The following is a 17,048-nucleotide window of genomic DNA, read 5'->3' as shown; positions in this document are numbered from 1 at the left end:
AGGTCCCAATGAGCACAGTGGCCTCCATCATCTGAAATGGAAGACGTTTGGAACCACCAGGACTCTTCCTAGAGTGGGACGCCTGTCCAAACTGAGTGATCTGGGGAGAAGGACCATAGTCAGAGATGTGACCAAGAACCCGATGGTCACTCTGACAGAGCTCCAGAGTTTCTCTGTGGACAGAGGAGAACCTTCCAGAAGAACAACCATCTCTGCAGCACTCCACCAATCAGGCCTGTATGGTAGAGTGACCAAATGAAAGCCACTCCTCAGTAAAAGGCACATGACAGCCCTCCTGGAGTTTGCCAAAAAGGCACCTGAAGGACTCTCAGACCATGAGAAACAAAATTCTCTGGTCTGATGAAACAAAGATTGAACTCTTTGGCCTGAATGGCAAGCGTCATGTCTGGAGGAAACCAGGCACTGATCATCACCTGTCCAATACCATCAATACAGTGAAGCATGGTGGTGGCGGCATCATGCTGTGGGGATATTTTTCAGTGGCAGGAACTGGGAGACTAGTCAGGATCGAGGGAAAGATGAATGCAGCAATGTACAGAGACATCCTTGATGAAAACCTGCTCCAGAGCGCCCTGGACCTCAGACTGGGGTGAAGGTTTATCTTTAAACAGGACAACGACCCTAAGCACATAGCCAAGATAACAAAGGAGTGGATACGGGACAACTCTGAATGTCCTTGAGTGGCCCAGCCAGAGCCCAGACTTGAACCCGATTGAACATCTCTGGAGAGATCTGAAGATGGCTGTGCTCCGACGCTCCCCATTAAACCTGATGGAGCTTGAGAGGTCCTGCAAAGAAAAATGGGAGAAACTGCCCAAAAATAGGTGTCCCAAGCTTGTAGCATCATACTCAAAAATACTTGATGCTGTAATTGGTGCCAAAGGTGCACATGGGATTTTTTTCGTTTTTTATTTTTAATACATTTGCAAAGATTTCACACAAACTTCTTTCATGTTGTCATTATCGGGAATTGTTTGTAGAATTTTGAGGAAAATAATAAATGTAATCCATTTTGGAATTAGACTGTAACATAACAAAATGTGGAAAAAGTGAAGCGCTGTAAATACTTTTCGGACTCTATATTTTTAGTGCACAATATCATACTGCCATTCGTATATTGCTGTAGATGACAAGGCCTTTGTGTGATGCTGTAACACATGTTTAACCACCTGGCATCCGCGCTATAGCCAAATGACGGCTACAGCGCGGACCTACATTCCCGGGAGGACGTCATACAGGGCGCGCGCCGGGCGCGTTGTGATCACCGAGTCACTGAGAATCGGCTGATCACCGGTCCCGGCCCCTTACCATGTGATCAGCTGTCAGCCAATGACAGCTGATCACATGATGTAAACAAAAGATCGGTAATCGTTTTTTTTTTTACTCACGCTGACAGCGCGAGTAGAAAAAAAAGCCGATCACCGGATCGGATGTGAGGGACATCGGTCCCCAAGTGGAAGAGGCACATCTGCCTCATCAGTGCCCAATAAAAGTGCCACCTAATAGTGCCCACAGTGCCACCTAATAGTGCCCACAGTGCCACCTAACAGTGCCCACAGTGCCACCTAACAGTGCCCACAGTGCCACCTAACAGTGCCCACAAGTGCCACCTATCAGTGCCCACAAGTACCACCTATCAATGCCCACCTGTAGTGCCAATCAGTGCCACCTGCCAGTGCTGCCCATCACTGCCACCCATCAGTGCCCATCACTGCCACCCATCAGTGCCCATCACTGCCGCCTATCAGTGCCCATCACTGCCGCCTCATCAGCGTACATCAATGAAGGAGAAAAATTACCCGTTTAAAATGTTTTAAAACAAAATATAAAAAAATAAACTTTTTTTTTAAAAAAAAATCAGTTTTTTACATTTTTTTAATAAAAAGTAAAAACCGCAGAGGTGATCAAATACCACCAAAAGAAAGCTCTATTTGTGGTGAAAAAATGATAAAAATTTCATTTGGGTACAGTGTTGTATGACCGCGCAATTGTCATTCAAAGTGCGTCAGCGCCGAAAGCTGAAAATTGGTCTGGATAGGAGGGGGGTTTAAGTGCCCAGTAAGCAAGTGGTCAAAACTATGGAAATGATTATAGATAATGTTTGGAATAAAAAACAAACAAAAAAAAAAAACTACCATAGCCTGAAAGGCCTGTGTACAGATCTTACATCCTTAGAAATATTTTCTTCCATTGCTGTGTAAATGAATTGGTCGTATTGCTGTCTGTTGTCACTGATTTAATTCTATGCTATTACAGAAAGATATTGAGGAAATTCCACAAAGAACAATCTTGGGATATAAAGTATTTTATTTGGATAAAGAAAATAGAGCCACTCTCAGGACTTGTTCGGTGTCCGAGGTAGAGTGTGTCACACTGGTCCCAAAAGGGGTCAAGATGTTATTGGTCTCTGCCTTCAATCGCTATGGGATCTCCCCCAGAAGTAATGTATACACCAAGGAAGAATCTGGTAAGAAGGCTGATAATTTACTAAAGAATATTAGATTGTATCTAAACCCAACACCAAAAATGTAATATATTGCACATTACTAGTCTTTGATATAGTCGCTGGATTCGTTTTTAGACATGTGCAATTCGTTTAGTTCCGAATTAATTTTTTAACGAATTTTGACAAATTCATTAATTCCGAAAATTCTGAATTTTTTAATTTCTGAAATTTCGAATTGCCAAAATTTCAAATTGCCAAAATTTGAAAATCTGAAAATTCAAAAGAATGAAAATCTGAAAATTCTAAAGAATGAAAATCTGAAAACCCAGAAATCTGAAATAATAACCAATTAATAACTATTAAATTATAGGTATTAGAATTTTCTTTCAAATTTGGCTGTTAGTGAACGAAACAAGTACGAATTTATCCGAAGTTACGAATTATCTGAAATAACGAATGCCGTATCTAAACGAATGGAACGTAACGATCTAATAATAAAACAATAATAATAATAAAACCTTTTTATTATTGTTTTATTATTAGATCGTTACGTTCCATTCGTTTAGATACGGCATTCGTTATTTCAGATAATTCGTAACTTCGGATAAATTCATATTCGTTACGTTCACTAACAGCCAAATTTGAAAGGAAATTCCAATACCTATAATTTAATATTTATTATTAGTTAGTTATTTCAGATTTTCGAATTTTCAGATTTTCATTCTTATTTTGGGATTTTCAAATTTCCACATGTTTGAATTTTCAAATGTATGAAATTTCGAATTTCCGAAATGTTCTAATTTTCGAATTTCCAAATTTCCAAAATTTGAAAATTCCGATACTCGGAAATTCTGAAATTCTAAATGTTGTGTTGTTTTAAAGCTTTTACTGCAACGAATTTCTTGGTTTGCTGCTGCTCTCTTCTTGATTTGTATACTTTATTGATGTTGTTATGATTATTTTCCTTATTACAATTATTATTATTATTAACATGCTGTTACTGATTCCACTGTTTTAGATTTACCTCAACCGGGCAATCTGACTGCTACAACTTGGCCAATCCATGTTCAGTGGCAGAGTCCACCCAGCAGAGGGCACTCCCTGCTCTGGTATGTTCTCCAGTGGAATCCTGACAATTGTGATGGGAAACACAGAAACGTGTCATGGCAGAAGCTTTCGAAGGACAGAACACATTTTTCGTTAAATGGTAATTATTTGTTTCATTTGTGTTTCCTCTGTATCATTTGTATTCATTTATTTTTCTTCCTAACCATGGCACATTTGGTTGGCTTATTGTGCCACCTAGTGGAGGGATCAAATACAGACACCTTTTCTTTTTCAGTAGTTGAGTTCCGTACTGTACTTTTTTTTTTTTTTTAAATAACAAACATATCATACTTACCTCCACTGTGCAGCTCATTTTGCACAGAGTGGCCCCAAACCTCGTCTTCTGGGGTCCCCCGGCAGCTCTCGTGGCTCCTCCCCACATCAGATAACCCCCTAGGAGAAGCGCTCTCCCGAGGGGGTTACCTTGCGAGCGCAGTCCCGAGTCCAGCATTCGGCGTCCATAGCCGCCAAATGTATGCCCCGCCCCCGGCTCCCGCGTCATTGGATTTGATTGACAGCAGCGGGAGCCAATGGCTGCGCTGCTATCAATCTATCCAATCAAGAGCCGAGAACCCCAGGCAGAGAGACAACGCATCCCCCGCCGAGTCAAGTTCCAGGGTTCAGGTAAGTAAAACGGGGGGGGGCAGGGGGGCCGGTCACTGTCAAGTGTTTTTTACCCCTTAATGCATAGGATGCATTAGGGTGAAAAGACACGAAAGTTTACAACCCCTTTAAGGCAGGGTTCACACTGGTCCGCATACCTCCCAACATTTTGAGATAGCAATGAGGGACACCTACTAGCGAATGTAGGTAGGCATAGGACACGCCCCTTGCCACACCCCCTTAAAGAAGAATTAACACAAAAAAAAGATTAATTAAATCCACAAAGGCTTTTTTTTTACCACTACTATTCCTTTATATTGGCTTTAACAATTTACAAATGCAGCAATTTAGAAATTAGATGAAAGGTTTAGCACTAGGAACACTTTTTGAAAGATAAAAAGTACATTTTATATACAACTATATAGATCAGACCAAAATGAGGGACAAATGAGGAGGAATGAGGGACAGAGGGACATTGCTCCAAATCAGGGACAGTTGGGAGGGATGCTGGTGCGCTGTGCGGGAGTGCATGTGATTAACACCGCACTGCAGTGCAAATCACATGCAATGTCTGTGCGATGCAAATTCAGCCATACAGATTGTATGGCTGAATACGCATCGCATTCGGATCAAAGGACCAATTTTTTTTTGTTCCGCACCAGAATCGGATCGCATGGGTGTTCACACCCATGCGATCCGATTCATGTCCGAACTGACAGTTCGCACTGCGATATGTGAACCGATCTGGGGGGTGTCATTAACTTAGTATTGACACCCGCAGGGGTTCGCATATGGCAATGCGAACTGCCTGTGAGTCAGGTGCGATACCGGAACCTGTCCTGGATTTGCACGGGTTCTCGCATTGCACCAGTGTGAACCGAGCCTAACCGGTTCACAACCACCCACACATACATTTACTGCGGCAGGGCAGCCGCTCTGCACAGAATCACTTACCTGCAGTTCCGGGTCTGGGGCATGCATGCAAGCTGCCGACGGCCTGTTCCCGCTGTGATTGGACACAGCGGAAGCCAATCAGCGGGTCCGGCGGACTTTGGGGGAGAAGTAGAACAGCGGTCTGCCTATGTAAACAAGGCAGATCGCTGTTTCTCAGTAGGGAAGGTAGTGATCCTGTGTTTCCCACATCTGTGGCTTTTTAAATTGCAATTAGTGTATAAATTGTCAATGAGTTTGTTAGCTCTCACATGAATGCACTAAGCAGGCTATATACTGAGCCACGGGGAGCAGAAAAGAACTGTCAAAAGACCTGCATAACAAGGTAATAGAACTTTATAAAGATGGAAAAGGATATAAAAAAATATCTAAAACATTAAAATGAATGTAAACCCTTCACCCAGTGAAGTGAACAGCGTCAGATGATACACAGGGATGAAACAAATATCCCTACATAAGTTTACATGTATATCTGCTGTCTTCAGCTTTATATATTCATTACAACGTTCAGATTGTGTTAGATTTTCTCCTCCTGTTCAGAACTGAGTGTGAAGTCTGGGCATACAGCCAAGACAGCTAATTGGAGGAAAGGCACACACCCCCTCTCCTCATTGGCAAAGGAAGGAAGGAATGTGCAGAGCTGTGCTCTGACAAGTCAAGCTGTCTGCTAATCTATTTATAGCAACCTCTCAGGACACAAATTTCATGCTGCTTTTATCGGAGAACTTGTCAGAAGTTATCGGGCTGATAACAGAGTTAGGGAGAAAGCCAGGGGACATAGTGCTTTGAAGAGAGATAAGAAAACACTACAGATGTATGTGCCTAGCTCAAATTTCATGAATCAACTTTAAATTTGCCAATCAGTACTGTTCAATCACTTATTAAGAAGTGGAAAATTTGGGGATCTGTTGATGCCAAACCAAGGTCAGGTATACCAAGAAAAATTGCAGCCACAACTGCCGGAGGAATTGTTTGGGATACAAAGAAACCCCCCCCCCCCCCATGTGACATCCCAAGAAATACAATCTGCTCTGGAAAAAGATGGTGTGGTTGTTTTTAAAGTTGGTTCTAAAGCCTAACCATGTTTTCTTCCTTGCATTAAGGTAAAAAATGTTAGGCATCAGCTCCCCCCCCCCCTTTTACTTACCTGAGCCCTCATTCGTTCCAGCGCTATGTACGTCTGCAGCTCTTCTCTCCCCTCACTTACGGGTCTCGCTGGCTTTGCTGGGCAACCGGGAGCCATTGGCCATTGTCAATCAAAGCCAGGGATGAGGAAGCCGAGTCCCATTGTCTTTGTAAATGGACGCAGCAGAGGCGCTCAGGAGCTCGCACGCACGAGTGCCCCCATGGGAAGCGGCTTTCCATGGGGGGGGGGGGGGCACTGGACAGAGAGAAAGGGCCAGGCGTGCCGGCGGTGGACCCGAGAAGAGGAGGTTTGGGGCCACTCTGTGCAATTCCATTACACAGAGCAGGTAAATATAGACATGTTTGTTATTAAAAAAAAATTTTAAAAAATAAAAAAATAATCCCCCAAATGGCCCTGATGAAAAGTTTACATACCCAGAAAAGAACTGTCATAAAAACCTGCATAACAAGGTATTGGAATGGTCCAGAATATAAAGAAATACCCACAGATAACCTGAGTAGAAATACAGGCTGCTCTGGAAAAAGTCGATGTGGTTGTTTATTTTTTGTTTCAAGGTGTTGTCGGGCTTATTGTAACCGGGCTTTTTTGTGGTATTGGCGCAGTAAAGACTTCTTTCTGGCAACTCGTCCGTGCAGATCATTTTTTTTTTTCAAGCATGGTTGTATTTATTGCGCTTCTCAAAAACAACCACATCATCTTTTTTCAGAGCAGCCTTTCTCCCGAGGTTACCTGTGTGTTTTACTTTATATCCTGAACCATTCCAATACCTTGTTACGCAGGTTTTTATGACGGTTCTTTTCTGGGTATGTAAACTTTTCATCAGGGCCATTTGGGGAATTATTTTTTTAAATTTAAAAAAAAATTTTTTTTTAATAACAAAAATGTCTATATTTACCTGCTCTGTGTAATGGAATTGCAATACCTTGTTACGCAGGTTTTTATGACAGTTCTTTTCTGGGTATGTAAACTTTTCATCAGGGCCATTTGGGGGATTATTTTTTAATTTTTTTTTTAATAACAAACATGTCTATATTTACCTGCTCTGTGTAATGGAATTGCAATACCTTGATACGCAGGTTTTTATGACAGTTCTTTTCTGCTCCCCCATGACCCAGTATTCAAGCCTGCTCAGTGCATCCATATGGAAGCTAACAAACTCATTGAAAATTTATACACAGACACTAATTGCAATTTAAAAAGCCAAAGATGTGGGAAATTAACCTTTCAATTGCCTTTTTAACCTGTGTGTGCCACCTTCTGTGTCTGTACCAAGGCCAAACAGTCCAGGGTATGTAAACTTTTCATCAGCGCATTTTGGGGGATTTCTGTTATCATTATGATTTAAAAAGGAGCCAAACAACTATGATAATAAAGGGCTTCATATGATCACTATTCTTAAGTAAAAGAGTTTTTCAGTCACAACACCCTTTAACGTACGCAAAATCTCCAGGCACCCTAGATAAATTGTACCTTGTTTATTTTTTTTCTTCAAGATTTAGTGGTCCTTTATTTTAAGGTAAATGTTAATGGATATGTCCTGATTGTTTTATTATCATTGGAAAATTTGCCCAAAATAACTATATACTTTAGGCGATTACCACAATCCACTACCTGACACGCACATACCTCCCAACTTTTTGAGATGGGAATGAGGGACAGCTATCAGCAAAATTATGTAGGCATGGGACACACCCCCTGCCACGCCCCCTTAAAGGAGAATAACACACAAAAAAAAGATTAGTTAAACCCAACAGTATTTATTTTTTTTACCACTACTATTCCTTTATACTGGCTTTTGAAATTTACAAATGCAGAAATTTGGAAATTGGATGAAAGGTTTAGCGCTGGAAAACGCTTTTTGAAAGAGAACAAGTATATTTTATATACAACTATATAGATCAGACCAAAATGAGGGACGAATGAGGGACAGAGGGGCATTGCTCCAAATCAGAGACAGTTGGGAGCTATTCATGCATGAGGATACCAATGTGATGCATTATTTGTTGTCTCTCTACCCGTAGTAGTATCACATCTTTTTTGGATGGTGGCCTTTTTTTTGTGGACTTATATTTAGGAGGACTTTTTCTCTTTATGATTTTTTCAGTGTCACTGAGTGCCGCACTTACAGTATTTATGTCAATCACACTTATGCAGCAACATGATTGTGTTTGATTATTTCACTTCCTTTCAGATACAATCTCAGCGGACCAACGTGTGACCATATTGCTGTACGCTGTATACAGCTCTGGGGTTAGTCGGCCCAGCACAGTGGAGTTCAGTGAGTTTTTCGTCTTTTTATATCTGTCTTTTCATATCTGTGGGCTTTATTTACCAAGTAACCTAACATGACTCCTAGACAGGGGCGTTGCTAGTTCTACAAAAGATCTGGGGCTAGAGCCCATAGCAGCATAGTAAAGAAAGTAAAGAAAGTCATACGCTTTGGGGGGGGATACACATGTATATACAGTAATATACATGTGTGTGTATATATATATATCCCCAGAGAGCCCCCCACTTACATCAGGGTCCCCAGAGAGCCCCCCTTATATCAGGTTCCCCAGAGGGCCCCCCAACTACATCAGGTTTCCCAGAGAGCCTCCCCCTTTCATCAGGGTACCCAGAGGGCCCCCCAATTACATCAGGGTTCCCAGAGAGCCCCCCTTAAATTAGGGTCCCCAGAGAGCCTCTCCCTTGCATCAGGGTCCCCAGAGAGCCTCCCCTCCCTTTGGGGACCCCTGCAGAGACTCGGGGCTATTGGCCCCAGATTCGGGACTATAGCCCCAAAAGCCACCCCCTAGCGACGCCCCTCCTCCTAGAGACGATTTAGATCCTTCCTGTGATTATCTATTCTGCACTGCTGATTGTAGTTACAGCATGGATGTTATAGGGAGCTTACATACTTTTTACTTTATAATGTCTTGATGTACCGATTTGCAATATCCAGTGCATCCATATAGTGCTCTTTTATGTCTTTTGACCCCCCCCCCCCGTCATAGAAAGATCTAATATACTGTGCCTCCATATACTGCTGTATAATATCATGTGCTTACTTATAGTGCCTCCATTTACTACTTTGTAATATCCTGTGCCTCCATATAGACATCTCTAATATTCTGTGCCTCCATATTCTGCTCTATAATATCATGCACTTCCTTATAGTGCTCTATAATGTCTTGTGCCCCTTATACCTCTCTGTATTATCCCGTGCCACGATACTTTACGCAACAAAATACCTTGTGGCCCACATACTGTCCTTTATTATTCAATGCCTTCATACACTATATTGCCAAAAGTATTGGGACGCCTGCCTTTACCCACACATGAACTTTAATGGCCTCCCAGTCTTAGTCCGTAGGGTTCTATATTGAGTTGGCCCCCCCTTTGCAGCTATAACAGCTTCAACTCTTCTGGGAAGGCTGTCTACAAGGTTTAGGAGGGTGTCTATGGGAATGTTTGGCCATTCTTCCAGAAGCATATTTGTGAGGTCAGGCACTGATGTTGGACGAGAAGGCCTGGCTCGCAGCCTCTGTTCTAATTCATCCCAAATGTTTTCTGTCGGGTTGAGGTCAGGCCAGTCAAGTTCCTCCACCTCAGACTCGCTCATCTACACTATATAGCCAAAAGTATTGGACCACTCCTCCAAATGATTTGGTGGAGGGGGGATTATAGTGTGGGGGATGTTTTTCAGGGGTTGGGCTTGGCCCCTTAGTTTCAGTGAAGGGAACTCTTTGGGGCAGGGGTAGGCAACCTACATGACTGCACACCAGTGCACAAAGCAAGGTCCATAAAGACATGGCTGAACAAGTTTGGGGTGGAGGAACTTGACTGGCCTGTACAAAGTCCTGACCTCAACCGAAAGAACACCTTTGGGATGAATTAGAGCGGAGACTGCGAGCCAGGCCTTCTCGTCCAACATCAGTGCCCATAGTTGCCAACATTGTAAAAAAAAATTTAGGGACAATTTTTTGGCTGTAGGCAGAGTGTTGTTATAATTAGGGGGCGGGGCATGCATTTGTAGGCGTGGCATAGGAAAAAATAAAAATGTGGCATGCTTTGCGCGTCGCAGCGAAAAATGGGCATGGTTTAGCAAAATAGTGGGCGTGGTTTAAATGGGTGTGGCTCAAAAGGGTGTGGTTATAGTCTGAGATAAATGAGGGATGGAGAGGGAAAGGGGAAGAGGGATGGAGGGACAGCAGCCCCAGATCCTACACAAAAAGAAATATGTGTATTCTAGAAAGTTTAACAATCAGCAGATAAAGATACTCCAAACACCTGGTGTTAGCGCTTTAATCATCCCGGCACCATGGTTGTTATGGGGTCAGGATGATTGAAGTGCATTATTTCTATTATTACATTGTAATATAAAATGAAATCATTCAACTCACCATAATGCCGAATCAGTGGGATCCCTGAACGTGTCACCTGCCACGTCGCTTGCCACCAGCAGAGTCCGTCCTTGCATCAGGTGCCCCAGCAGAGCCCCCCCTTGCATCAGGTGCCCCCAGCGCAGTCCCCCCTTGCATCAGGTGCCCCCAGCGCAGTCCCCCCTTGCATCGGGTGCCCCCAGCGGAGTCCCCCCTTGCATCGGGTGCCCCCAGCGGAGTCCCCCCTTGCATCGGGTGCCCCCAGCGGAGTCCCCCCTTGCATCGGGTGCCCCCAGCGGAGTCCCCCCTTGCATCGGGTGCCCCCAGCAGAGCCCCCCCTTGCATCGGGTGCCCCCAGCGGAGTCCCCCCTTGCATCGGGTGCCCCCAGCGGAGTCCCCCCTTGCATCGGGTGCCCCCAGCGGAGTCCCCCCTTGCATCGGGTGCCCCCAGCGGAGTCCCCCCTTGCATCGGGTGCCCCCAGCGGAGTCCCCCCTTGCATCGGGTGCCCCCAGCGGAGTCCCCCCTTGCATCGGGTGCCCCCAGCGGAGTCCCCCCTTGCACCTGGTGCCCCCAGCAGAGTCCCCCCTTGCACCGGGTGCCCCCAACAGAGTCCCTCCTTGCACCAGTGTCCCAGGCAGAGCCATAGTTACCCCCTCCCCTTGTACATAGTTACCCCTCTCCCCCTAGTTATCCCCTGTACATATTGCATAGTTACCCCCCCTGTGCATAGTTAACCCCCCTCCTGTACATAGTTACTACCCTCCCCCCTGTACATAGTTACTACCCTCCCCCCTGTACATTAGTCACATCGCTGCTTGTGCTTTACAAGAGGCACAAAAGAGAGCAGAAGAAACTCCGCGAGCGCCCGGCGCCATGTGTTCAGTGGAGAGGGGAGGGGCCGATCCATGCAGTTAAACTCGGCTTCAGTATTGTGAAGAGAGAAGCTGATTCATTGGCTGCACGGATCGAGCCCTCTCTACTGAACACAAGGGAAACGATCTAGCGGCGGCCATTTTGTTGGAGCCAGCTGCTGCAAAAGCAAACATTCCCGATTTCCCTGAACAAAAAAGGCTAAATCCCAAATCAGGACGGCCTCCGATCGGGACGAGGGTCCCAAAATCGGGATTGTCTCGGGAAAATCGGGACTGTTGGCAACTATGAGTGCCTGACCTCACAAATGCGCTTCCGAAAGAATGGTCAAACATTCCCATAGACACACTCCTAAACCTTGTGGACAGCCCTCCCAGAAGAGTTGAAGCTGTTCTAGCTGTAAAGGGTGAGCCAACGCAATATTGAACCCTATGGACTGGGGCAGGCGTCCCAGTACTTTTGGTAATATAAATGATCAAAAATAACAATTATGAAGTGCAAAAACTGCAATATGAAACATCAAATAAGATGAAATAATAAACAGACAACTTTTCAAGTTGTAAAGTGCAAAAGATATATATATATATCCACAAAGGTGTGTGTGTAAAAAAAGCAGGCGTACCAATACTTTTGGTAATATAGTGTATATTTGTCTGCCCTATGCTGTTTTTACATATCCTGATCTGTTATATACTAGATCTCCATATAGTGCTCTGAAATAATGCCTCCATGTACCATTATGCAATATCCTATGCCACTATATATTTTACTATCCAATACGACTCAATATAGAGCCTGTTTTTCTCCTCTGCCTCCATATTGCACTCTGTCCTATCCTGTGCCTCCATATACTGTTCTGATCCCTTTCCTCCATTATTTTATATCCTGTGCTTCCGTATACGCCTCTATATAGCACTCAGCAATATCATATGGAATACTATGCACATAACAGTTTACTTTTACATCACCATTTATTTTACAAGCAGAACCTGAAAGTGGACCAGATTATATAACCATAGAGAAGATTTTACCAAACACACTATTAATCAAGTGGATGGAGGTTCCTGTGTGTAAGCGGCGAGGATTTATCACTACATACACGCTGAATGTGACAGAAAGGTCAAGCAGTGTACAGTATACATACAGTAAGTAGATTATCAGAGTGTCAGAATAATTGCACAATAATCAATGTATGTTCCCCCCCCCCTCCCCCCCCCCCCAGCGGAACTTCAGTAATTTTTTTCATCTTTCCATTTATTAAATCTTCTGCCCTTGTTGTTGTTTTAACTTTGGATAAACTTAACTTAGGCTTATGCTTAGGCTTATGAGCTTAGGCTTATGACATCATGTACAGCTCTCTCTCTCTTGTGAGAGTTGGCCAGGAAGGGAGGGGTGATGACTCATAAGAGGGCCAATGAAAGCTGCAGGGCTGGAGGTGTGTGTCTGTGTAAATCCAGGAAGTGAACAGGCAACAGCTTCAGCTGCCCACAGTTTAAAATGGTTGCAGCCAGACTCAGTGGAGGGAGATTTCTGCAGCATATTTGGCAAGTACAGAATCACAGTATATATAAAATAATATGCAAAGTGGTTGGAGGGAAGCTTCAGAATGACAAAAATGTTTTTATTACAAATTATGTGAGCAGACTGCAGTTGCGCTTTCAAAGCTGAAATCCAGGAATTCAGACACTTTTTAAAATCTGCCGGCATAAAATTAGTCCAATGAGGTGCATGTCACCATGTGGACTTATCTCTTCTATTTGCATCTGCCACTTTTACGGAGCTCCGGGAGAACAGCTATCACTACACTCCCGGAGCTGTGACAGGAGAGACGCTGTATTCTCACACACAGCAGTTCTGCCCTCTCTTCCCCCTCTGCTGTACAAGCTATTGGGCTCTGAGCACAGGTATATCTTGTTCCTATTGTATTGCAGGTCAGCGGAAAAGCGCCTCTAAGTACAGTATTGGTAAACCATTTAATGATAAGTCAAAAGTGAAACTACTCACAAAGGGAGCATAAATACAAGCATGATAGTAATCCTGCAGCAAAAACCGGGGGTGGTTTTCTCCTAAACGTCTGTCTCTGAAGTACAGCTGACTGCTCGTGTGGGTTGATTCCAGCATTCGCAGCCTATGAGAACAGCAGGGGACACAGAGGTGATCGGAGATGACGTCACTTCCGGGTGCAGGGTGAGAGGAGGCGTGCAGGGTCAGAGGAGGTGGCTTCGCGTTCGGAGCACGCTTGCTCCTTCCTCGGGCCACTGGCCTGCATGGCCAGACCTAAACCGTGTAGCTCTCCCCCATTTTGTGTGAGTAAGCTCCAGGTTGGCATTGTGTCCACTGTAGTATTTACAGTGGCAAAGAGGAGTAGCTTGGCTAAAGAGGGATTACTTTGATGCAGTTGGCCAGCTCAGACATGTATTGCAATATATGTGAAAACTAAATATCCCTATTTTTGTATTGCAAAGTTTGCTTGAAAGGGTATAGCGGTGTGCAGTGGGTTCATCCAGTGTTTTCAGTGTTATGTGGTCACACCCTTTTAGCACCTGGTAGATTATATGCATAGAAGCTATTGGGACAGGTATATCTTGTTTCTCTTCCCCTCTGCTGTGCACTCACTGAATCCTTTGTATTTTGTGAATAAGTAATATAATACAAAGCATTTTTGTGCTTGGGCAGGAGGAGTGTAGGGGATAGGAAGTGAAAGCTATGCCACGGGTTAGAAGTGATCAGGACGATTCTGTACCTTCTGTAAATAACTACTGATTTTTTGAGTAAATTATTAAATTGCTGTTTTATTTGGTACTGGTATGAGTGTAGCATTCTGTAAAATGACCACAAGATGGCAGTGTGGAAAGTATTATAGAACCTGAATTAAAATAATGATTCTTTTCATTAGAAACAGGGAAAAGTGACGGCAGAAAAAAAAGATCAAGTAGTCCATCGAGTCTGCCCGTTTTTTCGCTAACTTTTTTTGTCTGAGTGTAGATCCACACTATATTGTCAATAGTATTGGGACACCTGCAGGGCAGGACTTAGGGTGGTGGGGGCCCATGGGCTTGAGTCACTTTCGGGCCCTACCCTTCTATACATATGCACAGCTCTATAAAACAGAAATAGAAAAGGACAAGGTGCGCCAGACTCAGTGCAGTATTAAAGAACTTCTGTTTAATTGGACAAGACAAAACAGCCAAATGGCTACTCACAAAAGTAGATAATATATAAGCATATAAGTGGGGGATACTGTGGTGGTATTCGTCCTGGGTCCACGATTAATAAAAGCAATAAAAATGGATAAAATGATAATTACCGTATTTATCGGCGTATAACACGCACCCCAAGTTTAGGAGGGAATTTTAAGGAAAAAAACTTTTAGGAGGGAAGTTTAAGGAAAAAAAAACTTACATTTAAATGCCCATCAATGCAGCCTTATCAGTGTCATTGCAGCCTTGCTCCAGTGTCATTGCTGCCTTGTCATTGCAGCCTTTCAGTTTAAAAATGGTGCCGCAGAGATACAGAGCCGCATGTCCTGTGTATCTCGGCGGCTTTCGGCGGCTCTTGGCAGCTTTTGGACGCTCTCGGCGGCTTTCGAAATGGGCGGGGCCCGCGGTGCCCCCTATTGGCCAGGGGCCCATGGGCTTGCTCCCAGTCAAGCCCTATGGTAAGTCCGGCCCTGGCACCTGCCTTTACACACACATGAACTTTAATGGCATCCCAGTCTTAGTCCGTAGGGTTCAATATTGAGTTGGCCCACCCTTTGCAGCTATACCAGCTTCAACTCTTCTGGGAAGACTGTCCACAAGGTTTAGGAGTGTGTCTATGGGAATGTTTGACCATTCTTCTAGAAGGGCATTTGTGAGATCAGGCACTGATGTTGGACGAGAAGGCCTGGCTCCCAAACTCGCTCATCCATGTCTTTATGGACCTTGCTTGCATTGAGTTTGGCTTCAATATATTAGTGTATCTAAATCTGCTAGTATCTAACACCTCCCCCCCCCCCCGACTTACAATGCTGCTGTCTAAAGGTGTCTCTGTTGCTGTTATCCAGAGTTGCAGGGCCATCTTTAATATCGAGTGGACCCTGGGCAAACATTTTCTTGGGCCCTTCCGAATCCACTTGTCAACTATTTGCGGACAGTGTGGGCTCAAGGGGCAGCTGCTTTGGGCCCCACAATAGTGACTGGGCCCAGGGCAGCTGCCCCTTTTGCCCTGCGTTAAAGACAGGCCTGAAGAGTGGGGCACTCTAATACAGGAGTGTTCACACTAATGTGTTTTTTTTGGTGCATTTTGCAGTTTGCAGAAGCATATTACAGTCCATTAAAGATGGTTTCCTATGGGGCACATTCACATCTATACATTTTTCAGCCTCTGCATTTTTGAAAAGGGTCAGGGACTTTTTTCCCGCAGCAGATTGTGTTTTCCATGTAATAGACATGCATTTTGCGTTTTTTTTTTTTTTTCTTCTCCTTAACAAGCTGCGAATAGCTGGTTGTTCAGGAGCCGGTGGCTGTCTGCTCTCTAACAAATGGCAATTCACAGTTTAAGGAGAGAAAACAAAACCCCACAAAATGCAAAACGAATGAAAAATCCATGCAAGTGTTTTTAAAAATGCATAATGCACCGCAAAATGTGCCGGAAAACCACATCAACCGCAACCTGGCCTTACTGTGTGTTACTGGCTAGATCACCAGTTGAAAACAGAGGGGAAAAAAAACAAATGCAGTCACCACATCTAATGATTTTCGGTTATGGGTTAAATATCACTTTGATGATTCACTTATACAGGCAGAGTCCCCGAGTTACAAACACCCGAGTTACGAACGACCTCAAATGCCGGCCACTTGTGCTCCACGGTGGTCTTGAATACCTTCGGACACATCCCATACTGCAGTACTACATGTACTGCATGGCCAGAAGAGCCCCAGATAACATAACAAGCGCCTGGAACATCCCACATCCATGCACAGGCGGATGTTACACTTACGAATGCAGTGTTCTGACCGGAAGTTACACTTATGAACAACTTCGACTTACCAACAAACCTACAGTCCCTATTGTGTTCGTACTCAGGGACTTCCTGTAATTCCCCCCATCTACCTTGGTAAAAACTCCCTCTAGTGAGCATTTTGTAAATTGCTAAATATCTCTTATGTAAGCTCTCATTATTTATTGTATTTTATAAATACATCGTTTAACATTTTTTTCAAATATATCGCTTCAATATTTTGTATTGCTTGTAGCCCTGATGAAGAGGGATTTTTGGTCCCTGAAATGTGTTGGCGGCTTTTTGTCTTCTGATGTCATTTATGGATTTACTAAAACATATATGAAGACTGTATGGCGCTCCTTCTGGTTCAGACACACATAGACTTCGCAATTTGGGAGACCCCTCTGTCTGTTTGTTTAGAGCCACTGAATTCAAGCTACCTGGCTTTACTAAGAAATTATTAACCTATTATTTGGGGATTTGTATCCAGCACCTCACTGCTTTAGGATTTCTGAACTATCAGTTTGCCAGCTCAGTCCTAAAGCCGCTCCTTA

General features: G+C 44.0%; 1 protein-coding gene across 1 annotated transcript in view; it reads left to right on the top strand.

The window, feature by feature from the left end:
* The window catches only part of LOC141103792 (interleukin-12 receptor subunit beta-2-like), a 91,874-nt gene that overhangs the window by 48,462 nt on the left and 26,364 nt on the right, over nucleotides 1–17,048 (top strand). Inside the window, exons 8-11 of the mRNA XM_073593779.1 lie at nucleotides 2,278–2,488; nucleotides 3,486–3,674; nucleotides 8,467–8,553; nucleotides 12,497–12,655. Of these exons, the coding sequence (XP_073449880.1) occupies nucleotides 2,278–2,488; nucleotides 3,486–3,674; nucleotides 8,467–8,553; nucleotides 12,497–12,655 (646 nt within the window). The remainder of the gene's footprint in view (nucleotides 1–2,277; nucleotides 2,489–3,485; nucleotides 3,675–8,466; nucleotides 8,554–12,496; nucleotides 12,656–17,048) is intronic.

The sequence above is a fragment of the Aquarana catesbeiana genome, linkage group LG07 (genome assembly GCF_042186555.1).
Source record: "Aquarana catesbeiana isolate 2022-GZ linkage group LG07, ASM4218655v1, whole genome shotgun sequence".
NCBI lineage: Eukaryota > Metazoa > Chordata > Amphibia > Anura > Ranidae > Aquarana > Aquarana catesbeiana.
This window is presented reverse-complemented; position numbering and strand designations above follow the sequence as displayed.